At 44.0% G+C, this 21368-nt stretch overlaps 1 protein-coding gene across 1 annotated transcript; it reads right to left on the bottom strand.

Annotated features, from left to right (window-relative positions):
- Positions 1 to 18758: 18758 nt before the first annotated feature.
- Positions 18759 to 19187, bottom strand: LOC142488257 (uncharacterized). The gene has a single exon (XM_075588630.1). The coding sequence runs from the start codon at positions 19185 to 19187 to the stop codon at positions 18759 to 18761; it is 429 nt and encodes a 142-aa protein (XP_075444745.1).
- Positions 19188 to 21368: the final 2181 nt, after the last annotated feature.

Below are 21368 nucleotides of genomic sequence, written 5' to 3' on the forward strand. Positions count from 1 at the left end.
GTTGAAAGAGCTTGAAGAGAGAACAAAGCCTGCTGTAAATATTTCAGGAAGCCAATAATAAAAAAGGAGTGGTTCGTTCTTCAGTGTAATAAGTGCCCATAAAAGCTTTTATTGTTCAAGGAGTTATTTTACAAAGAGCAGTATTAAAAAAAGCTCAATGTAAGTAGAAAATCGCGTGCAGTAGACTGAAGAGACAGATGAGAAAGATGTTATCAGTATTTTGAGTTCTTCTATTCAGATGAAATTATTAGAAGGTTACTCCATAATAGATGTGTTGAGCACATGTTTTCTCTTGTTTTAAACATATATTTATCTGCACTTACGCTGGCAGAAGGAAGTAGTAACAACTGTATATGAATGTATTTGCACATTAATAAATCTGATTAATTTCACGAACATTGCTGCTGCAAGTGTATTTATTATGCTGTTAAGAAAAACCAGTAGTTATCTTTCAATAATTCAAAAAGTCAGGGAAGGTAAATATAAATACAAGTTAAAAATCCAATTGAATAGACGAATAAAGATGTGCAAATCTATCCGAGGTCAGTTCACGAGAAGATTGCTGAATGTTTTTTAAAAAATTATAAAAGCACAAAATAGTAATTAGAATGCCGTTTGGTTATTTGCAAGGCACAAGAAGTGAACTTCTTGATTTTATATGTACATATTGAGAAACGTGGCAACTTAAAAAAAAATTAGTTAACATTTTGCAATTGTTGGTATTAAAGCTGCTCTCTGAGTAAGATATGTTTATAAGACATATGTTTGTGTAAGACTTTGTTAGAATACTGTAGTGCGGCAACCAAAGATATCCAGCTCTGAGTAAGATATGTTTGTTTATTTATTTTGGAGAAGTTTATTTATGTAGTGTTTTTTTCGCAGCTACAGATATCCAGGTTTATCTGTGAATTAACAAAGCATTGATGTGATTAAAAAGTAAAAACACTATGTAATGATAGTGACTGCTTCACCACTCCCAAATTATCTAGCATATTTTCTGTACATGAATGTCACATTAACCCGCCCGTCAAGAGTTTCTGGGAAAGGATTGCATTATTTTCACAAGCAAATCTCAACAAGAAGTGAAAGAAAATACTAAAAGGTTATTAAAACATATTGCTGGGAGATTTTTTTAAACCAATGTTTTAGGACAACACAGATTAGCGTATTATGGGATATAAATAGTGATACGTGTGAGTTATTAAAAACTCATCTCCATATTTGAGGGTTATTCATTGAGCTGCAATAGTGCCGATTCAGGTACTATGTTACGGAAACTCCCTTTGAGTTAAATAGGAGTTTCTATTTCATAGTGACCCGAGTAGCACTGTCGCAGTTTAATGAATAATCCTGTTTGTCCTAAAGTCATCAAACTCTGTTAAAACGTATGTAGCACCTGGTCGCCCCTGCCACTGAAGATCTGGCCACTACATGTGTGTTTTCCTTTGATACGGTCGCTCACCTGCTTGTTCAGGAGGTCTGAGTTGCTCCGCAGTTGGAGTTTGGGAGCAGCATCAGGGCAGGATATCCTCATCTCTTACAGTGCAGCGCCTCCATCCCATGAGGATCCTGCGGATTACAGGATGGTCCCCACAGGCCATACTCCTTCCCAATAACCACACAGCATATTGGGTCCAATGGCAGGTTTATTGTATTTACAGGATGACATAACTCCTTCCCTGGAGCAAACCCCTTGGGCTTGAGGCCCCAAGAGCCCCCCCTAATCTCCTCAACCCTCTTATAGGGAAAAGGGTATACACGGTACCATAACCATCCACCTCAGAGCATCTCAATTTGGGAGGTGTCAGCTTTAATACCCGGTGGGAAGTGCTTGTAACCCTGCCCCATAACAGGGCAGGTCCAGGTACTGACAGGCATCACACCATACCCTTACCTGGTGTGACACCAATAAAAAGCAGTTAATTACCACATTGCACTACCATCGGATAGAGTAATGGCCAACAGCCCTGTTAGCCAAATCTGGCCTGGATTGATTTTTATGGGATGTAATTTTTTTATTTTAGGGGGCCCATCGACCTTGGATTCATGTTATGTTTTTTTATTTTTCGTTTTTTAATGGCCTTTGGCTTTTGGATTAATTTTCTATGGCTTTTGTATGGTGGGACATTGGCCATTTTTTGGGATTGGTTCTGAGAGGCTACTGGCCCTGAAGATGAGGGCCTTAATCATGAATGGAGTAAGTGTGACAATATTACAACATGTTGATATCGATTGCCAGCGTGACTTTCTAGGCTCCCATTGAGAGGGATTAGGTAGCCACTGTGACAATCAATAGGTTCATGTTTACAATGTATTTTTTAATGATGTTTATGTCTTGTATTATTAATGTAAATACACATATTTTTAATGTAAATTTTTTTAGTACTTCTAAAATAGCTGAATGTAGCTATTAGCCATAATTCTACAGAGATGGGTTTGATGTTTGTTGGTGAAGGTGGGGATAGGAGGTGTTATGTTTGCCCCAGGGACTGTAGTTAGGACCTTTTGGGGGAACCCATGACTAGCCAGCTACTTGGGCTACTAATGTTTTTTATGTAGTTAAGTGTGTAATAATTTATATTTTATGATATTCTCCATGTTGGCTTACCTTATCTTGCCTATTTCTATAATTGCCATTACAGTACATAAATAGGCATAATAGGGCTAAAGTAATGACCGCCTGGAGTAGGGGATAAAAATATGCTATATTTTTTGCCATTAGCTAGGTTTCGAGAAATATCAAAACTTGATGACTGGCCCCAAAAGGATTACTTTGGTGGTATTTAGTCATTTTAGTGCCGGTCCTGATGCGGTTAAAAATTAGGGATTTTTTGCAGTACATTATTGATGACTTGCACTGATTTTTTTTGTCTAACGGATTTTGATGACTCTAGGGCTTTGTGTCACTTTATATCTGTTCCTATTTATTTATTTCTGTTCCTTATACAGGAGTTATTCATGAAAGAATTACTGGACATCTGTTATTCAGCAGTAAGGCCTCCCACCGTTTAATAAATGCTGTCATAGTATCACTATTCCCATCTCTTCTTGTAGTTTTGAACACAATTTAACAACTAAAATGACTTCACTATCTAAATCAAAATCCAGGATACTCAGTTCAGGAATAATTGTATCTCAATTATTAGACACAGCATCTGGGTTCATAAACCTTGTAATTTGTTCACTGTTTGATTACTGGAAAATGTTGGTAGTTAAACTGAGCTACAAATGCAATTTACCAAAGTAATTAAAAGTTTTAAATTAAGAAAAATAAATGGAAAATAAACTCACGAGGTTAATTTTGTGTAAATATGGTGGGCATTGAGATATGAGACTATTATTACTAATGGATATTTTACTCATTAGGACTTCTTTCCATTATATTTACTTATTTTTTTTATTGTGAAAAAAATAAATTATATTTACCTATTTGCTATAGTGTGAATGAAAAAAAAAAGACTGTCCACCTACAGTAAGTAAACACAGTTATCCAAGGCTTTTGAATCCCAGGGATACATTATGAATATTATGAATCCCATGGATCCATTATGGGGAAGTTGGTGCTAATTTCTGATTAATTGATATCACACTGATTTGCTTATATTATTGTGTCAAGGAAAAAAATGAATGTCCATCTATGCAGACACGATTATTACTGCTCGTAGCTGAACATGACTTTTGAATCCTGTGGATACATTGTGATGAAGGTGGTGCTAATTTCTGATAATTGACTTCATGCTGATTGCTGATATTCAGTTTGCTCTGATAAGGAAATGTAAAGGAGGTTCAAAACCATGCTGTATTTTCCATTTAATTTGAAGCACAAAAAGTACCTGTATTTCCAGTTTCCCTCTATAATTACCTTATGCATAATATTTGTCTTGCCTATAAGAATTGATCAAAAATGGAAAAACAAAATGTAATAGCCTGTTTGTATTAAGGCAATATGAGCTGAAATATATATACTGCACACACACACACACACACACACACACACACACACACACACACACACACACACACACACACACACACACACACACACACACACACACACACACACACACACACACACACACACACACACACACACACACACACACACACACACACACACACTCAACTGGCAAATTAGGGTAGGTGCATGTTCTGTAGAAATCAATAAAGAACCAGTGTAACCCCAAGGGGAAACATAAAAACAGCACTCAAAGTATATGCAAAAATCTTGTAAGACAAAATTCACAGGCACAAAAATCCAACGTTTCGGTCCTGTATAGGACCTTCTCCAAGACACCCCTGAAGAAGGTCCAATAAAGGACCGAAACGTTGGATTGGCCTATGTATCTTGTCTTATTACAAGATTTTTGCATATACTTTGAGTGCTGTTTTTTTGTTTCCCCTTGGGGTTACTCTCTCTCTCGCTCTCTCTCTCTCTATTTTTAAATTCATTTTTTTAAATTAAATATAGTCACTGTTGGATTTAGGGTTGGCAGGTGTCCAGTACTGAACTGGACTGTCCTGTATTTGGGCAGATAGACAATTACAAAAAGCTTAAGGACATCCCGAAAAATGTCATTGATAAAGTCCTGAAAGACAGCCGGGCCGTTGCACAAGCCAAAGGGCATCACAAGGTACTCATAGTGGCCGCTACGGGTGTTAAAGGCGGTCTTCCATTCGTCACCCTCCCGGATACGAATAAGATTATATGCCCTGCGAAAGTCTAGCTTGGAAAATAGCCTAGCGCCCTGAAGTCTGTCGAAGAGTTCAGTGATGAGTGGGAGATGGTAACGGTTCTTCACCGTAATGCGGTTCAGGCCCCGGTAGTCTATACACGGTCTGAGAGTACCGTCCTTCTTAACAAAAAATAATCTGTTCCCCGCGGGTGAGTTGGAATGCCGTATAAAGCCCCGCTTCAAGTTCTCGCAGATATATTCGTCCATGGCTTCTGTCTCAGGCAGAGAGAGGGGGTAGGATTTGGATTTGTGCAATGTGTATCCAGGCACCAAGTCTATCAGACAATCGTAAGATCTGTGAGGGGGTAGTACCTCGGACTGAGTTTTGCTGAAGACATCCATAAAATCTGCATACGGGGCGGATAAATTTCCCTTGGGGTTAGATGTATTAGCCAGCAGTTGGGACGGAAGCACAGCTGGTGGGGAAGACTCCTCTGACCTTGACCTCCAGTCAATGGGATCTTGAGATGTCCAATTGATACGCGGATTGTGCTTCTGCAACCATGGCAAGCCAAGAGTGACAGGTGTTCCAGGAGCATGGATTACATCCAAGACCAGGGTCTCCTTGTGGTAATGAGAAGAAAGGGTGAGAGGGCTGGTCTCCAAGGAGATGTACAGTATGCCGGGTTGAGCGGATGGCCGTCGATCCCTACCAAGGCAACGGGACACTTCTTCCTGAGTGGAATCTGATTCAGTTCTGAGAAGTTCTGGTCCACCAAGTTTCCTCCTGCACCGGAATCGATGAATGCTGTTGTGGAAGTCTGGAACGTAGGACCAGAGAGGGAGACGGGGATGGTCAACATCTTAAGAAGTTTCTTTTTGGAAAGGGGATAAGGGGAATTAGCACCCAGGAAGAGCCCCTTCGTACTCACTGGGCTTGGTCGTTTCCCGGACATAGTGGACATTCGCGGATTAGATGCTCAGAACTGGGCTTGGTCGTTTCCTGGACAAAGTGGACATTCGCGGATTAGATGCTCAGAGGATCCGCAGTAATAGCATAACCCACCGGCTCTGCGGAATTATGGTATAGGTGCCCGGGTGTGCTGGACTTCGAGTTGCATCGGTTCTGGAGCCTCCAGAGCGGGCAACGGGGAGACGGCAGGTCTCGTGGTTGAAGATAACCTGGGAAAGGGGGCACGGAAAGTCACAAATGGGGGGTGTTGGCGCTCGGAGTGGCGTACCTGGAGACGTTGGTCCACCCGAATGGCCTGGGAGATGAGTTCCTCCAGAAGCCCTGGCCTAGGTTGTGAGGCGAGCTCGTCCTTCACGGAATCCGTTAACCCTTGCCAAAAGACTGCGACTAAAGCCTTCTGGCTCCACCGAGTCTCAGCGGCTAGGGTCCTGAATCCAACGCATACTGGGCCACAGGTCGACGTCCCTGTGAAAGCTGAAGCAAAGAGTCAGAGACAGTCTCCTGGCGTGCCCCCCGCACGAAGACCTGTCGAAAGTCTCGTCTAAATGCAGCATAATCTTGAGTAATTTCGGGGCGTAGTTCCCAAATCGGGGAGGCCCATGCCAGGGCATTTCCCGTGAGTAGGCTGTAGACGTACGCCACCTTCTTATGACCAGAAGAATACTGTTGCGGAGCCATCTCAAACTGGATCTCGCATTGATTGAGATATCCACGACAGGCGTGCGGGTCCCCATTGTACGGCTTGGGTGCCGGAATCTTCGGGCCTGGTGCTGCGGCACCCACCGGTTCCACCTGCACATGAGGTGCAACCACAGGGGGTGCCTGTAAAGAGGGATCTTCTACCTGTCACGTGAGAAGAACCAGTTATGGTCTGAATTTGCTGATACATGGCCGTCATCATAATGCCAAGTTCAGTCTGGTCTGCGTCTTGTGGGCTCGACATAATGTTACGCCGGTGCTGCCCGCAGACCAGACCCGTCCCTTGTACTGAGGTGGGATGTATGTTTGTACGGACCCGCAGCAGAAAGAGCGTGTCCGGAGTGTGGTGTTTTTGGCGTTGCCAGGCCAGGTGGATATAGCTATAGCAATACTTGCCGGAACCGGGTAAAGAAGAGACGTAGTAGTTGCCGTTTCCAAGGTCAGGGAGTAGAGAGGTCCGGAGGGTCGAGATGCAAGCTGAGATCGAGGGACGTGAGAAGCAGCGTAGTCAGGAAGGAGCCGGGGTCGAGAGCCAGAGAGAGTAGTCAGCCAAGCCATATCATAACCTGGGTAGCAAAGAGAAGAGGAAACCAGAGTAGACATCCACAAGTGGAGACTATGTTGAACAATGTGGAAGTGGTAAGACAGGCACTATATAGTGCGGCTGACCAATAGGAAGCGGGGGCAGTCCTGGAAGAGCGAGTGTGGAGGTTCTGGATAGGTTAGCTTGAAAAGTACACAGGTGAGCAGCTTTGGTGTAGAATTGTAGCCTGCGTGTGAGTTGGGGGCGTTGTTTCACTGCCAGTGCAGTGAATAAATTAACTTCGTCCGGCGTGCGCTCTGTAAGGTCAGAGAGCGCACGCCCAGGAGTATACAATGGTATACACAGATGATTAGTGCATATATTAAGTAACACAATATGTTCGCATAGGGAGGGGGGGGGGGGGTGGTGTGGGATGCAAATGGCTGGTGATAAATATAAATATATATAACAATGACTCACACGGCCTAGTGTGAGACCCTTCCCTCAGAGGAGGGTGATGGAAAGAGCAGCTGAATAAAAATAAATATTACAGCAGTGGGATGAGTATATAGATATATAAGCACAACTCACATGGCCTTGTGTGAGCCCCTTCCCTCAGAGTGATAGTGTGAATGATGTCAATCTGATTAGGGGATGGTTGGTAATCAGTCGCGTCGCCTCAATAATACCCCCCAATGGGTATAGTGTGCGGATGGCTCCTCTCCCAGATGCCCAAATACAGGAAATGGGCAGAGCCTGGATTAGCAATAGTCAAAGGATTTATTCAACAATAACACATAAAAAGCTTGGAGCACTCACACAGCTAAAAAAGCCCAGTGACAGCTGCAGGTAGATCCGGTAGATCCACTCCTTCCCGGTGGGCTCCCGCGGGCGCGTCCGACTGCGGGACCGGTGTCAGGGGATCTGGCTGGAAGTACGGTGGCCGCCTGGTTCCTAAACACTACGAGCACCAGCAGGGAACTACGCGTTTCGCAAATAATGCTTCATCAGGTTCCCAAGGTAGGGAGCGCCCCACTTTGTTTTTGTTCCATCTGAGTGCAGGCTGCCTGTGGGGCAGCGGAAGCCCGTCGGAGACGACGGGGAAGCCCCACAACAAAGAGGACCGGGTGGGACCGGCGACGGGGACGTCCCACGGCAGCGGGAGCAGTAGGAGGTGAGGGGGGGGGGGTCACGCTGCGACCGCCATGACCCCCGAATCCTCACAAATACAAATAGAAAAAAACCAGTAGAAACAGAAATTCTCAATAGGAGATACAAAGTAGATCTCTATTCATAGTATTCTTATTGCAGTAAGTAGAGCAATTCCCCATATGGGTCCTGACACTCCTGAAACTTTGCACTCACCACTGCTCCTTCACATAAATGGAAGTTACTGCACTAAAAATACCATGAGTAGCACTCTACAATGTATGTCAGGGGTGGCCAACTGCAGTCCTCAAGGGCCACCAACAGGTCAGGTTTTCCGGATACCTCAGGATTGAGCCACGTGCTAAAGCAGGGTGTGAAGGGTTGATCTATGGCTGGAGTGGAGTGGAGTCCCAGTGGCAGGAACAGCAGGGAGAGTAGTCAGGCTCACAAGTGGAGGTCGGAGGCTGGCAGCAGATTGCGTGGTCGAGGTCACAAGCAGAGGTCGGAGGCAAGCGTCAGGTACCATAGTCAGGGTCACAAGCAGATGTCGAAGGCAGGCAGCAGGTAGCGTGGTCAGGGTTACAAGCAGAGGTCATCAACGAGGAGACTGGAAAAGGACAATAGCAACAGCAACAGCAAAAAACACAAACATAAACACAGGAACCTAGCAGGAGCTGAGGAGCCAGTATAAAGAGGCACTGACAGGCAGGAAAGGGAAGTTTATATAGGCAGGCTGAGAGTAGAGCACAGGTGTCACGTTTCAGGATCTGGAATGTTCCTTGAGAGAGTTAACAGGATAGCAGCAGTCCCAGTGGTAAGCATGGGTACTGCAGGCCAGAACATGACACAGAGATACTGCACCGACACACTTTATTCGAGCAAATACCCGGTATGTACCTGGCAGATACCTGGAATGCGCCGCTCCTCACCTCTGACAAGCCCCGTTGCATTTGCCTTCCCAGCCTGGGTTCATGCCTGGCTGATGGGCGGCTGATCTGTTAAATGATAATGATTAGGATTTAATAGGCTGCAATGCTTCGCGTGTCTACCTGATGGCATAAATTCATGAATTGTAATGCAGTATATATATATGTACTGTGCAGTATTGCAGCCAGCGGGAATAAAATGCTTCAATCCCTGCCGGAAAATAACTCAATGCACTCGGGCAGAAAACAGTCACAAACCTCAATACACCCGGGTATACCCGAATTCGTGGGACTAGCCAAGCTCGAATAAAGTGTGTCGCCAGTGTATCCTGAAAACTTGACCTGTTAATAGCTCACTCCAGTCCTCAAGAGCTACTAATAGGTCAGGTTTTCAGGATATCCCTGCTTCAGCACAGTTGGTGCAGTCTTCGACTGAGCCACTGATTGAGCCACCTCTGCTGATGCAGGGATATCCTGAAACCTGACCTGTTGGTAGCTATTGAGGACTGGAGTTGGCAACCCCTGGTGTATACCATCCCACAATAATATGTCCAGAATGTTACTTATTCCTTTACTAACCACTTTGCAAATAGAACATGACAAGTGTGGAGCCTAAATGAACAGCCACTGAGACATAACGCAAACATGGTTTTTATCTTGAAACACAGACCTCTGTGAATTTCTACATGATTAAAGTTAAAAATGTAAAGTGATTTATTAAAACTTCATGGGTGTATGTTACAGTATGTGAAAATTCTTTTGTTCACATGCTTGCTTTGCTGATGTTTTTGTGTGCATTTGAAGTGATTTACAGTAAGTGGTATGTGTCAATATCTCATGTAGATTCCTTAAATCTAAAGCAAATATTCATACATTGCGATAAATGAAAAGAAAGTAAGTTGTGCCATTATAGTATCTCTGTTCCTCCAGAAACACTATACTGTGTCTGTAAATAACAATTCCTATTTTCTCCGTTATCTGGTGTATTAAGATGCTAACATTTTCCTTCTAGTGGTTAAACTAAAGACAAAGGTACTTGGGTTTTCTGTTGGATATTTGTCACAGCTAGTGAGAAATACTGTAAAATATAAAAAATGATGTCATGTGCAAATGGCAGAATCACCGCTTGATTCTCACACTTTGTTAATGCACCTGTAGACATTCGGAGACAATTGAGAGAATAAGAAGCTGTGCCAGACCACTGATTCTATCAAGCTTTTCATCTTCTCCCATCACTCATATCTGCTCACTTACCTTTTAAAATTAATATTTTTCAACAATAGGTAAAGATGAATAATTCAACTGAGCACAGGGTTCCATCATAAAGTTGCCTATCTTTCGAAAAGTTCTACTTGCCCCTTGAGAGGTGATATTATTCAAGCTGCTCTTTTTATCACATGATATGTCATATGAAACAGAGCATTGCCTGTTAACATTACAATAAGTTATATAATGTGGTAATTCGAGGGGCTTTATATACAGTAAGTATGCAAAATGTGTCCACAAACAATGCCAAAAATATTGCTGTGTTATGAAATATTTTAGTTAACTTGGTAACTATGATAGCCAAGTAGTGTGCAGGCAGTGAGGGACATGATAGAAATGCAATGCCCCTAATGTAATTAAATCAACAGTATTTTATGTTAAACTTGATTATAAATGGGAAACTGCCAAGCTGAATAATGCAGTTAAACTGGGTTGTATTTACACAAATTCCAATATGTACCAATGAACTGACGCCTAATATTTTTTTGGTCCATTGATAAATGATTTCAAGAACATTTACTTTTAATGTAATTAGTTGATCTGTTCATGTTTGTAATAACTTGCAGGAACTAACTGTACAGCATTGATGCTACAAGCATAGAACACATGATGTATCTCATATAAGATAATCCATTAGGTACATCAAACAAATTGATTTCTTCACTCTTGAGATTTGAAATTATCCTACAAGCAGAGAAGAGAATAGTTGCCCTGTCCATGAACACCTGATATGTTTTGGATTAAGGTAAAGGAGTAAGAAATATGGTTAACTGTGCAAGTCACTCCTGATACAACTTGCGCAGTTGCTTTGAAAGAGTAAATATGATATGTTCTTATGTGTTGTATATTTTTTTTTACAAAGCAAAACATCTGATTTGATCTATATGAGCATTACCACAACAAGTTATATTATCATAGTGTTTTGCCGCTTTAGCAAATGCTGATGCCATGAACTTGCTATATTAAAGCAGCAGCTCAAGCTGCGGTTTTTATTTTATTTGATCTTCTTTTCCCCTTTAATATGTGTGTAGCCCTGTCTCCCCCTGGGCAAAGTGTTGCTACCAATGCTGTATAAGCTGTTGGCTCGCAGGGCCTGAGCCTCTGATACGGAGAGCCTGGGGCAACGTGATTATATATATATATATATATATGTATGGATTATCTCTTACCAAATGCAGCGCCTCCACCTGGGATGGCTCCCAGCTGAGCGGGAGTGATTCCTCACAGGACAATAACACAATACTACTCACACAGTATGTAAAATAAACAGTAGCTTTACTATCGGTAACCATAACCTTGCATGTACCATAACCTGGCATTTACCATAACCTTGCATATATTTCTCCTGGAGGAGACACAGTAGATAACGTCTCTCGCAGGACGCGACCCTTCACCATGTTCCCACACCGTGTCAGGTTCCTATTCTAGGGCCTGTCCTTGCATTGACTACAACTGACTGGGACTCAGGGCCTATCTGGGCCTGGGGATATGCGGGCCTAGTGTAGAGGCTACTTGCCTCTCTACACACCGAGCTCCTATTTCTTCCCCTTCCCGATCTTCTCTGACTAGTGTGCTCCCCTGCACAACCTCCTAACCTCTTCCTGCTGAGTTACTGTCGCCCTATTGGCTCCCTGGCATCACCTGGTCTGGTTGAGGCTCATGGGACTTGTAGTCTCCAATTTTAGGCCCCCTCTGGTTGGTCCGTGTTTCGCGCGCTACCGCAGCCACTCTCTTCTCATGCGCGAACTCTCGTCTGAAGCCGTCGCCTCCGGGACTCGCTGCGCATGCGCAAGTACCAAAATGGTGGCGCCCTGAACGCTCGTGCCGCCACAGAGCCTTTGGTGCACCGGAGCGCTCCCTGCACGCTCTGCAACCTTCCCTTACTCTCCCATTGCAGCGGAGGTGAGGGTAAACCTGGGGGACCTGGCTACATTTGCATCAATACAGACTACACAATGATAAGTAATTAGCTAAGTTGCCGATCGATCCGTTCTCCTGTGATCGATCGGAGAACATTTGGTTTCGGGATTCACAAAATGGCAGCCAGTGCATCAGGACAGGATTGAAGATGCAAAGTTCTGTGGGAAAGATCATGTGACCAGGCAGCCACTATATACAATTGGTGCACTGCTAGAGAGAGGGCAGGGTTCAAAAGGGTTGTGCCAGAGCCTGTTTCAGAAGAGGAAGGGAATGTGACTTTGTAAATGGTTGCTAGAAGAGGCTGGGCTGAATGAGCGGTTGGCTGAAGGAGCGACTGGGCTGACGGAGTGGCTTGGGTGACGGAGTGGCTCAGTGAGTAATGACACTGGCTGGCCCTGAGTTTGTCAAGCAAGGGGACCTGGTTCAATTCTCAGTGTGACCTTGGGCAAGTCACTCCTTGGGGTTCTGTTTCTTGTTGTTGCCTACCTACCTCACCCCTGATTGTAGCACCCTCACCTTTAACTTTAGCAGTAGCGATGGCTCCCCCTTCCCTATCCCAGCCCCTTTCCCCCTTCCCTCTAGTGCGTTTGTACCCAGCATGTACCTGGATCTTGTTGGTGATAGCCCCAGATTTTCCAAGGCAAGTTTAAGGCAAGTTTTAGAATACTCGTCGGGGCACCTGTAATTCTAACTAATATGTCAACCAGAAGCAAACAAAGAGAAAAATATTAAGGAGCAGGTGAAGCAAAGTAAATAAAGAGTTTAGAGAACAGAAAATATCTGTAAAAACTATAACTATAAAAGCAAAATACACCCTAGAATCAATTATAATGTTTGGGGCAATGTAACCATATAACATTTCTATGGAGAACTGATGATATTTTTCAGGTGACTCTACAGTACGTTTTTCAGCATCTCGGTAGAACAATAAAAAGATGGACAGTATATTATGAAAAAGCTTTAAATACATTGTAATAAAACATTGGGCAAAGTTAAAGAACCGTGGTCTATATCAGAGATGCTCACTTAACTCTGTGTTCCGGTTTTGGTTCTAAACTTTTAGGGGCTTATTCACTAAATCTCAATAAAATCAGTGCTTTGCCGGGTCACTTTGCATTGTTTTACCGCACTATAAAACATGTGTCGAAACGTTATTCACTAAGAAAAAACACAATTTTTTTTAAAGTGCGGTCAAAATATGCAAGTTCACACTACTTGTTTTTTGGGGGGTTTTGTAAGTCATATCGCACTGAATCTGTTTGTTTAAACTGCAGCCTGGAAGACTTGCACGGAGACGCTGAGTCTCCATGCACGGCTCTTAGGCCTTGTCCAGGGTGAAGCTGAGCGCACATGCAACTCACAATCAAACACACATGATCGCAATGAGACTGTCCAGCGTGCGTGCACGTTCTCGCGAGCGCTCAGCTGCTCAGTGAGACAAATACATTTGATTCTGCCGCTCGCAGGTGCGTCATGTGAGGGGTTCACCCAATGAGAGCGAACCAGCTCCCTGATGTCATGTTCGCGCCCCCCGACACGCCCCCCATGTGTGCACAAATACAATTTTTGAACAGGACACAAATTGCTCCTGCTTCTCATGCGCCTGACGTCACAATGCTTGAGTGAGAGCGGGCTCGCTCTCAGCCTGGTCACGGCCTTGCAGGCGATTGTGCAGTTTAAATATTAATTTTAATACCAGTATACAGAAGCAGGGGGTCTCCTGAGCTGAACCGCATTGATTTCAGCATTGGGAAACCCCTGCTTCCCAAGATAAAGGCCCCGTTATGGGGTGCCTGTATCCCCGCCATTTTTAAATCCTCCGTGTCATGGCCCACATGACCGGGGAATTTAAATACTGCAGGAGATACCGTCTCCCAATACCGGGGCCTGTATCTCGAGAATTAGGGTGTCCCCATGGGTGAAATCAATGCGGTTCAGCTCCGGAGAACCCCTGCTCCCACACACTAGTGTTAAAAGCTAATTTAATGTGAATTTTAATAATATTATACAGGAGCAGGGGGTCTCCTGAGCTGAACTGCATTCATTTCAGTCTTTAGGGACCCCCTACTTCTAAAGTTACAGGCCCCAGTATGGTGTGCCGGTATCACCCGTATGTTTAAATCTCCCGGTCACGTGACATGAAAAAAATAAACATTGCGAGGTTACTGGCACCCCATACCTGTACCTCAGGAAGCCGCGGGTCCTTGAGGCTGAAATTAATGTGGTTCAGCTCAGAAGACCCCCTGCTCCCTTACCCTATTAGTAATATTCACATTAAAGCAGCTTCATTACCTTAGCGGCTAGCGGCTAAGGCAATGAAGGGATTAATACACAGTAGCTGGTTTATTGGGGGAAGAGGGGGTGAGTGAAGGGGGTACTTGGAGTTAACCCCTTCATTACCATAGCGGTGGTACACATACAGTATAGTAATGGGCAAAATTAATATCCATATATGGATAATAGTGCATTTGCCCATTAAAAATAAAACCAGCCAGCATAAAGTACATAAAAGTTCTACTGTACTTACCCCTGCCAGGATGAAGGCCACCCTCGCCTTCCTCCCCGTCCTTGGCGTCCGTTGACTGGAACATTACAATAGAAAACAAATTAGTGGATACTAAACCCTTTATCACCTTAGCGGGTGACCTTCCTCCCCTGCTAACCAACCCAGGAGGCCTAACCACTGTCCCCAGGGCAACTATTCCACCCTACACCCACGCTACCCATTGATTAGCACAGTGTTAAACCATGGACATAAAAATAGCCACTAAATAAAACACATTACATTCAAAAATGTTTTAGAAATACCAATAAACCAATTGATTGGCACAGTGGTACACCATGCTCATATAATATGGGCATACTTTGCTACTATAGCAGTCAATGGGCAACCTAAAAAAAAGTCAACAAAAATACAAAATAATTAAATAAAATGAAGAACAAAAATACGAAACAATTATATAAAACCAAGAACCAAAAATACAAAACAATTACATAAAACCAATAACCACAAATCCAAAACAATTAAATAAAACCAATAACCACAAATACAATACATAACAATTAAATAAAAAACAAAATTTGCCTAAAAGGGGCATAGATAAACACATTGTCAGTCAATGACCTAAACAAAATACAATATAAATACCAAAAATACAAAAAATACAAAAATAACATACAATCAATGTTTTTCTTACCTTTAATGTCTTCACCATCCGATTACAACTGCAGCAGGAACCTCTTGATCCTCAAGCAATGCTCATCAACATCTGGTAAGATCTTTTCTTCTTTCTTCAGTCTTCTCTTCTTTAATTGTCATCCAATCCAATGGGGTGGATGTTGTACCGTTTACTTCTTAAGCTCAAATCAGACAGGAGAGGCCTTATACAAGGCCTGTGATGTCACATTTGAGTTTCAGATAGTATACCAGCCAATCTGATTGGCTGGTATACTATGTGACAGATTTTTTTTTTTAAAGGATGTGACATCATAGAAAGTGAGGGAAGCCAGCCAATCAGGAAAGCTATACTTCCTTCCCTTTAAGATGACGTCAGCAAAAAACTAGCTGCCATCACATGTTACTCCAACCAATCGGATTGGTTGTAGAACAGTACCATGTGACAGCTTCCATTTATTTTAAAGGATATGTCGTCCTTCCCTTTAAGATGAAAGGCCATCCAGAATCTTGCAATGAATTGGGGAAGAAAATATGTCCTCTGGCGCAAAGATTCAGCAGATAGAAGCAATATGCAAAAACAAGGGATAAGAGAATAATGGTATGTTACTGAGCAAAAAAATCACGATTGTGATTACTTTCAAAGAAGGATACTTACATCAATAACTTATATACAAGGGCTTGTTTCACACAGAAAGCCAGGGGATGGAGATATACTCCTATTGTTCCCATGGCAATAGTTGTACTCCTATCTTAATGGAAAATAGAAGAGAAAGGTGCCACGGTATTATATCATTTTTTATTTTAAAACATACTGGTACTGGTACAAAAATGAGGTAAACTCACAAATGCCTCTTTTGGTGCATTTGGTATTCGGAACAAAGCTCTATCCTGGATCTCATCCTACTTCTCCCATCGTACTTTCAGTGTCTCTTCTGCTAACACCTCCTCCTCCTCTATTGATCTCTCTGTGGCGGTACCCCAGGGCTCTGTCCTGGGACCTCTTCTCTTTTCTCTGGACACACTCTCTTTAGGTGACCTAATAACATATTTTGGGTTTAAATATCACCTCTATGCTGACGACACACAAATATACTTTTCAACACCTGACCTTACACCTGCTATACAGACCAAAGTTTCTGAATGTCTCTCTGCTATATCATCCTGGATGGCCCTCCGTCACCTTAAACTCAACATGGCTAAAACAGAGCTCCTCATACTTCCTCCCAAACCTGGCCCTACTACCTCCTTCCACATTACTGTTGGAACTACGATCATCCACCCAGTAGCCCAAGCACGCTGCCTAGGGGTCACACTCGACTCCTCTCTCACATTCGCCCCTCACATTCAAAACATTTCTAAAACTTTTTCCTCTGCAATAAAACAAAGATACGCCCTTTCCTCTGTTGCTCGACTGCTAAAACTCTGACTCAGGCCCTCATTCTCTCCCGTCTTGATTACTGTAATCTCCTGCTGTCCGGCCTTCCTGCCTCTCACCTGTCTCCCCTACAATCTATCCTAAATGCTGCTGCCAGAATCACTCTACTCTTTCCTAGATCTGTCTCAGCATCTCCCCTCCTGAAATCCCTCTCCTGGCTTCCAATCAAATCCCGCATCTCACACTCCATTCTTCTCCTCACTTTAAAAGCTTTACACTCTTCTGCCCCTCCTTACATCTCAGCCCTAATTTCTCGCTATGCACCACTCCGACTCTTGCGTTCTGCTCAAGGATGTCTTCTTTCTACCCCCTTTTTATCTAAAGCCCTCTCCCGCCTTAAACCTTTTTCACTGACTGCCCCACATCTCTTTAATGCCCTTCCCCTCAGTACCCGACTAGCACCATCTCTATCCACCTTTAAGACCCACCTTAAGACCCACTTGCTTAAAGAAGCATACGAATAGCACTGTGAACATTCTGAACACATGATACATAAAGCTTGGCCCCCTGCAGACGCACTTACCAGAACTCCCTCCTACTGTCTCTGTACGTTCTCCCTACCTACCAATTAGATTGTAAGCTCCTCGGGGCAGGGACTCCTCTTCCTTAATGTTATGTTTGTCTAAAGCACTTATTCCCATGATCTGTTATTTATATTATCTATTATTTATTCGATTACCACATGTATTACTACTGTGAAGCGCTATGTACATTAATGGCGCTATATAAATAAAGACATACAATACAATACAATACAAAGCTTTCCAGCATACAGGTGATCCTGAGTCATCTCAATCTCCCCTCCGCCCGTCTTTCACATTACCGGAGTCTATGGGTTTCTGTCTGTGGATGTCCTCGTGGTCCATCGTGGTCCGGAGGCGTTCCAAGGTGGAACACTTGGGGAAGGTCTCGCTGCCTCCTCTCTCCTCACTCGACTCGTGCACAGTCGAGAGTGTATCGGTTCGGCTGCATTTTCCTCCATAGCGGATTCGCATTTGTGGAGTGATGTCCATAAGTGCCGGTGCCCGACAAGCAGGTTTGATTCTCACACTGGGAAAGAGGTGACATGCCTGTGAGGGACAACCCAACATGTTTCGCAGTATGCTTGGGAGCCCCTGTCGGAGACAATCTCAGTAGGTAAGCTATGCAGGCAGAATACCTCCCTGATGCAAATGTCTGCCTGCTCAGGAGCCAAAGGAAGTTTCTTCAGAGGAACGAATTGTGCCTGATGGAGAAGCGGTCAACCATGATCAGATTACGGTCATGCACCAGGATTGGGGAAGCTCCACAATGAAAGCCATGGACAAGTGTGACCAAGGATGGGATGGGACGGGATGGGAAGTGGATGAAGCCCCCCACATGGTATAGAGTGTGGCACCTTAGTTTGAGTGCATACTGTGCCGGCCAAGACAAAGTACTTGACATAGTTCCCGATCTCCGTCCACCAGAAGGTCCGTTTCAGAAACTCTGCAGTTTTCTTAATACCTGGGTGACCCACAAATCTCGATTGATGACCCCAGTGGAGGAATTAAAGACAAAGAGGGGAGGGAATGAAGAGCCGAAAAGGAGGAACAGAGAGACCAGCGGGGAGCTCAGACTGGGATTTACGAATGTGGTCCGTGACAGTGGAATTGATTGCAGTGACAATCCTGTAAGGGGGAATAATGAGAACCTCATCAGTCTCCAGTTACTCCTCAGCAGCAAACTGGTGGGAAAGGGCATCAGCTTTAACATTGTTGGATCCCAATCTGAATGAAAGTAGTCAAAGTGGGTGAAAAAGAGAGCCCATCTTGCTTGGCGTGTATTAAACCTACGGGCCGCCCCGAGGTACTCCAGGTTACGGTGATCCGTTAGTATGGTCACAGGCACTGGAATTCCCTCGAGATGTCTCCATTCTTCTAGTGCCATCTTTACTGCAAAGAGCTCCCACTTCCCGATGTCATAATTACGCTCCGCTGAAGAGAATTTGTTAGAGAAGAAGCAACAATAATGCAGACATGACTGAAAATCAATTTTCTATGAAAGTACTGTACCGACACCAATATCGGAAGCGTCGACCTCGTGGATGAACAGACAGAGAGGGTCCGGGTGAACAAGAATAGGAGCCATGTAAAAATGTTTCTTCAATTTGAGAAAGGCAGCTTGTGCCTCCGAAGACCAAGAAACATGTTCTGCCCCTTTTTGGTCATTGCCATAATAGTTGCGACTATTTTTGAGAAATCCCGAATGAAATTGGCGGTAATAGTTCGCGAATCCGTGGAACCTTTGGTTGAATTTAAGTCCCTTGGGTAGTGGCCAATCTAGGATGGCAGAGACCTTTGCAGAATCAATCTGTAAGCCTTGAGCAAATATGATGTATCCAAGGAAAGCAAGACTAGATTTCTCGAATTCATACTTTTCAAGCTTGGCGAACAGTTGATTCTCACGAAGGCATTGAAGCACCATCTTTACCTGCTCACAATGTTTCTCCAAGGTTTTAGAAAAAATAAGGATGTCGTCGAGATAGACGACAATACAAGAACCAAGCAAGTCTCTGAAAATCTCGTTGACAAAAAATTGGAAAACTGCGGGGGCATTACATAGCCCAAAGGGCGTGACAATGTACTCATAGTGGCCATCTCTGGTGTTAAATGCAGACTTTCACTCATCCCTCTGCCTGATTTGGACCAAGTTATAGGCACGAGAATCAGAAGGAATGGGTAGGGATTTTTAATTGTATGTTGTTAAGACCCCTGTATTCTATACAGTGTCTTAAGCCCCCATCTTTTTTCTGAATGAAAAAAAAGCCTACACTTGCGGGGGCAACTGGACATTTGAATAAATCCGTGAGACAGATTCTCTTCAATATAGGCCTTCATGGCTACAGTTTCTGGTTCTGACAAAGGTTAAATCCGCCTCCAGGGAGGAACCGCACCAGGGAGCAGATTGTTGGGACAGTCGAAAGGACGATGAGGGGGTAGCTCCTTCGCCTGCTTTTTGCTGAAGACGTCCTGAAAAGCTTGCTGGGCTGGAGGAAGATTTGTCAGTGCCTCTGGTTCTGGAAGGTTTCTCAAAGAGTGTGGGATAACCAGACACTTAGACCTACAGGAGACGGCCCATGTTCTCACCTGACCTGATCCGTGGGTTATGGACTCGCAGCCATGGGATAATAATGTCCATGCTTGGGGAGAGCATGATGTTCAGCTATATCGACTCGTGATGAAGTACTCCAATGGTAGCTGTGAGGAGAAGGGTCTCCTGAAGGTTAATCCCGGGCCCCAGTGGTCTGCTGTCCAGAGTCACGATAGACATAGAAGATTTCTTTTTGAGAGGAATGTCGACAAAATGAGCAAAGGCCCGGTCCATGAAGGAGCCTGCTGCCCCTGAATCCACTAAAGCCTGGGTCGAGAGGAGAGGTGGATGATTAACACCAGACAGCAGAATGAAGGAGGACAGAAATAAGATGTGCCCAAAGAAGGTCCTCCCTTTTTCTCTAGACTTTGGCATTTCCTGGCTTTTTGAGACAGGATTGAGCTATATGCCCCTTCTCACCGCAGTAGAGAAACAGCCCGGTCGTACATCGGAGGTGCTTCATCTCTTCCGAAAGCTGCATGCCCCCCCAACTCCATGGGCTCCTCCTTAATGGCAGTTGGGGCTAGAAGGGAATTTGGAGGGTGAGGTTCTGGTAGAACCAACAAGATTTTCAGGTACCACCTCCACTCCTGTTGCCTCTCCATGATGCAGATGCCCAAAGAGATGCAGAGTGTGATCAGTCCCTCTAGGTCTGCAAGAATGTCTCTTGGTTTTTGGAAGGAGACCGGGGTGACAGAGAAGCAGCTGTGCAGGTAGAGACTTGGCAAGGGGGTGATTATTTGTTTTTTTTTCACTTTTTATTCCCTTTATTCATGCATGTGTGGGGGGAGGTTGTTCTAACCTTGCAGGCACCCGTAATTACACCCGACCACGTGATCGGGGGGTGTCCACTTTGGCGCAAACATACTTCCGCCCTCCTGCATCTATAAATGAGTCATTTCCCCACACTAAGGTTACTCTTTGACAAAGCGCTTTGACAGCGCGAAACGCGTTAGAGATACCTTCTTTGTTTGTAGCCCGGTCTACTCATGCATTAAATTAAAGCATTTTTACTTGCTATCAGCCTCCAGCCCTTTACTTTTTTCAGCAGTGCTCCACCACTCTTTTTCTACTTGGACTTACCTATACCGGAAGGAGTCACGCTACATCTATCCAGGACTGATTCGTGAGTTTATTCAATATTGTTATTGCAGTTCTATTGTATATGGCTATACATTGTCTCATGCCTAGGGATTGAGGTGTGCTGTCCCATTAGTGGGTGTGGGGTGTGCTCTCTTCAGTGAGTGCACATTTCACACACCCACTGTGGTGCCTTCATACCATTATACACATTATCCCACACTATGGCTATCAAGTGAGCTTCTAAGCCTTTTACTACATATGAAGTTAACTCTTTCCTGAATTCCAATGCTATATTGCACAATATCACTAAGATATTAGTAGCACCTATTGGGGATTCATTTCCCATATCCACGTCTCTGCAGGTAAGTTCATCCTTGAGCCTTTCAGAGAGGCCTTAGTGAAAGGCTGCTTTCAGGGCTACCACAGAGTGGC

Source organism: Ascaphus truei, chromosome 2 (genome assembly GCF_040206685.1).
Source record: "Ascaphus truei isolate aAscTru1 chromosome 2, aAscTru1.hap1, whole genome shotgun sequence".
Lineage (NCBI taxonomy): Eukaryota > Metazoa > Chordata > Amphibia > Anura > Ascaphidae > Ascaphus > Ascaphus truei.

What these genes read in the sequence shown, in the direction of transcription:
- LOC142488257 (XM_075588630.1), bottom strand. Translation starts at nt 19,187, where the DNA reads ATGGTGCTTCAATGCCTTCGTGAGAATCAACTGTTCGCCAAGCTTGAA.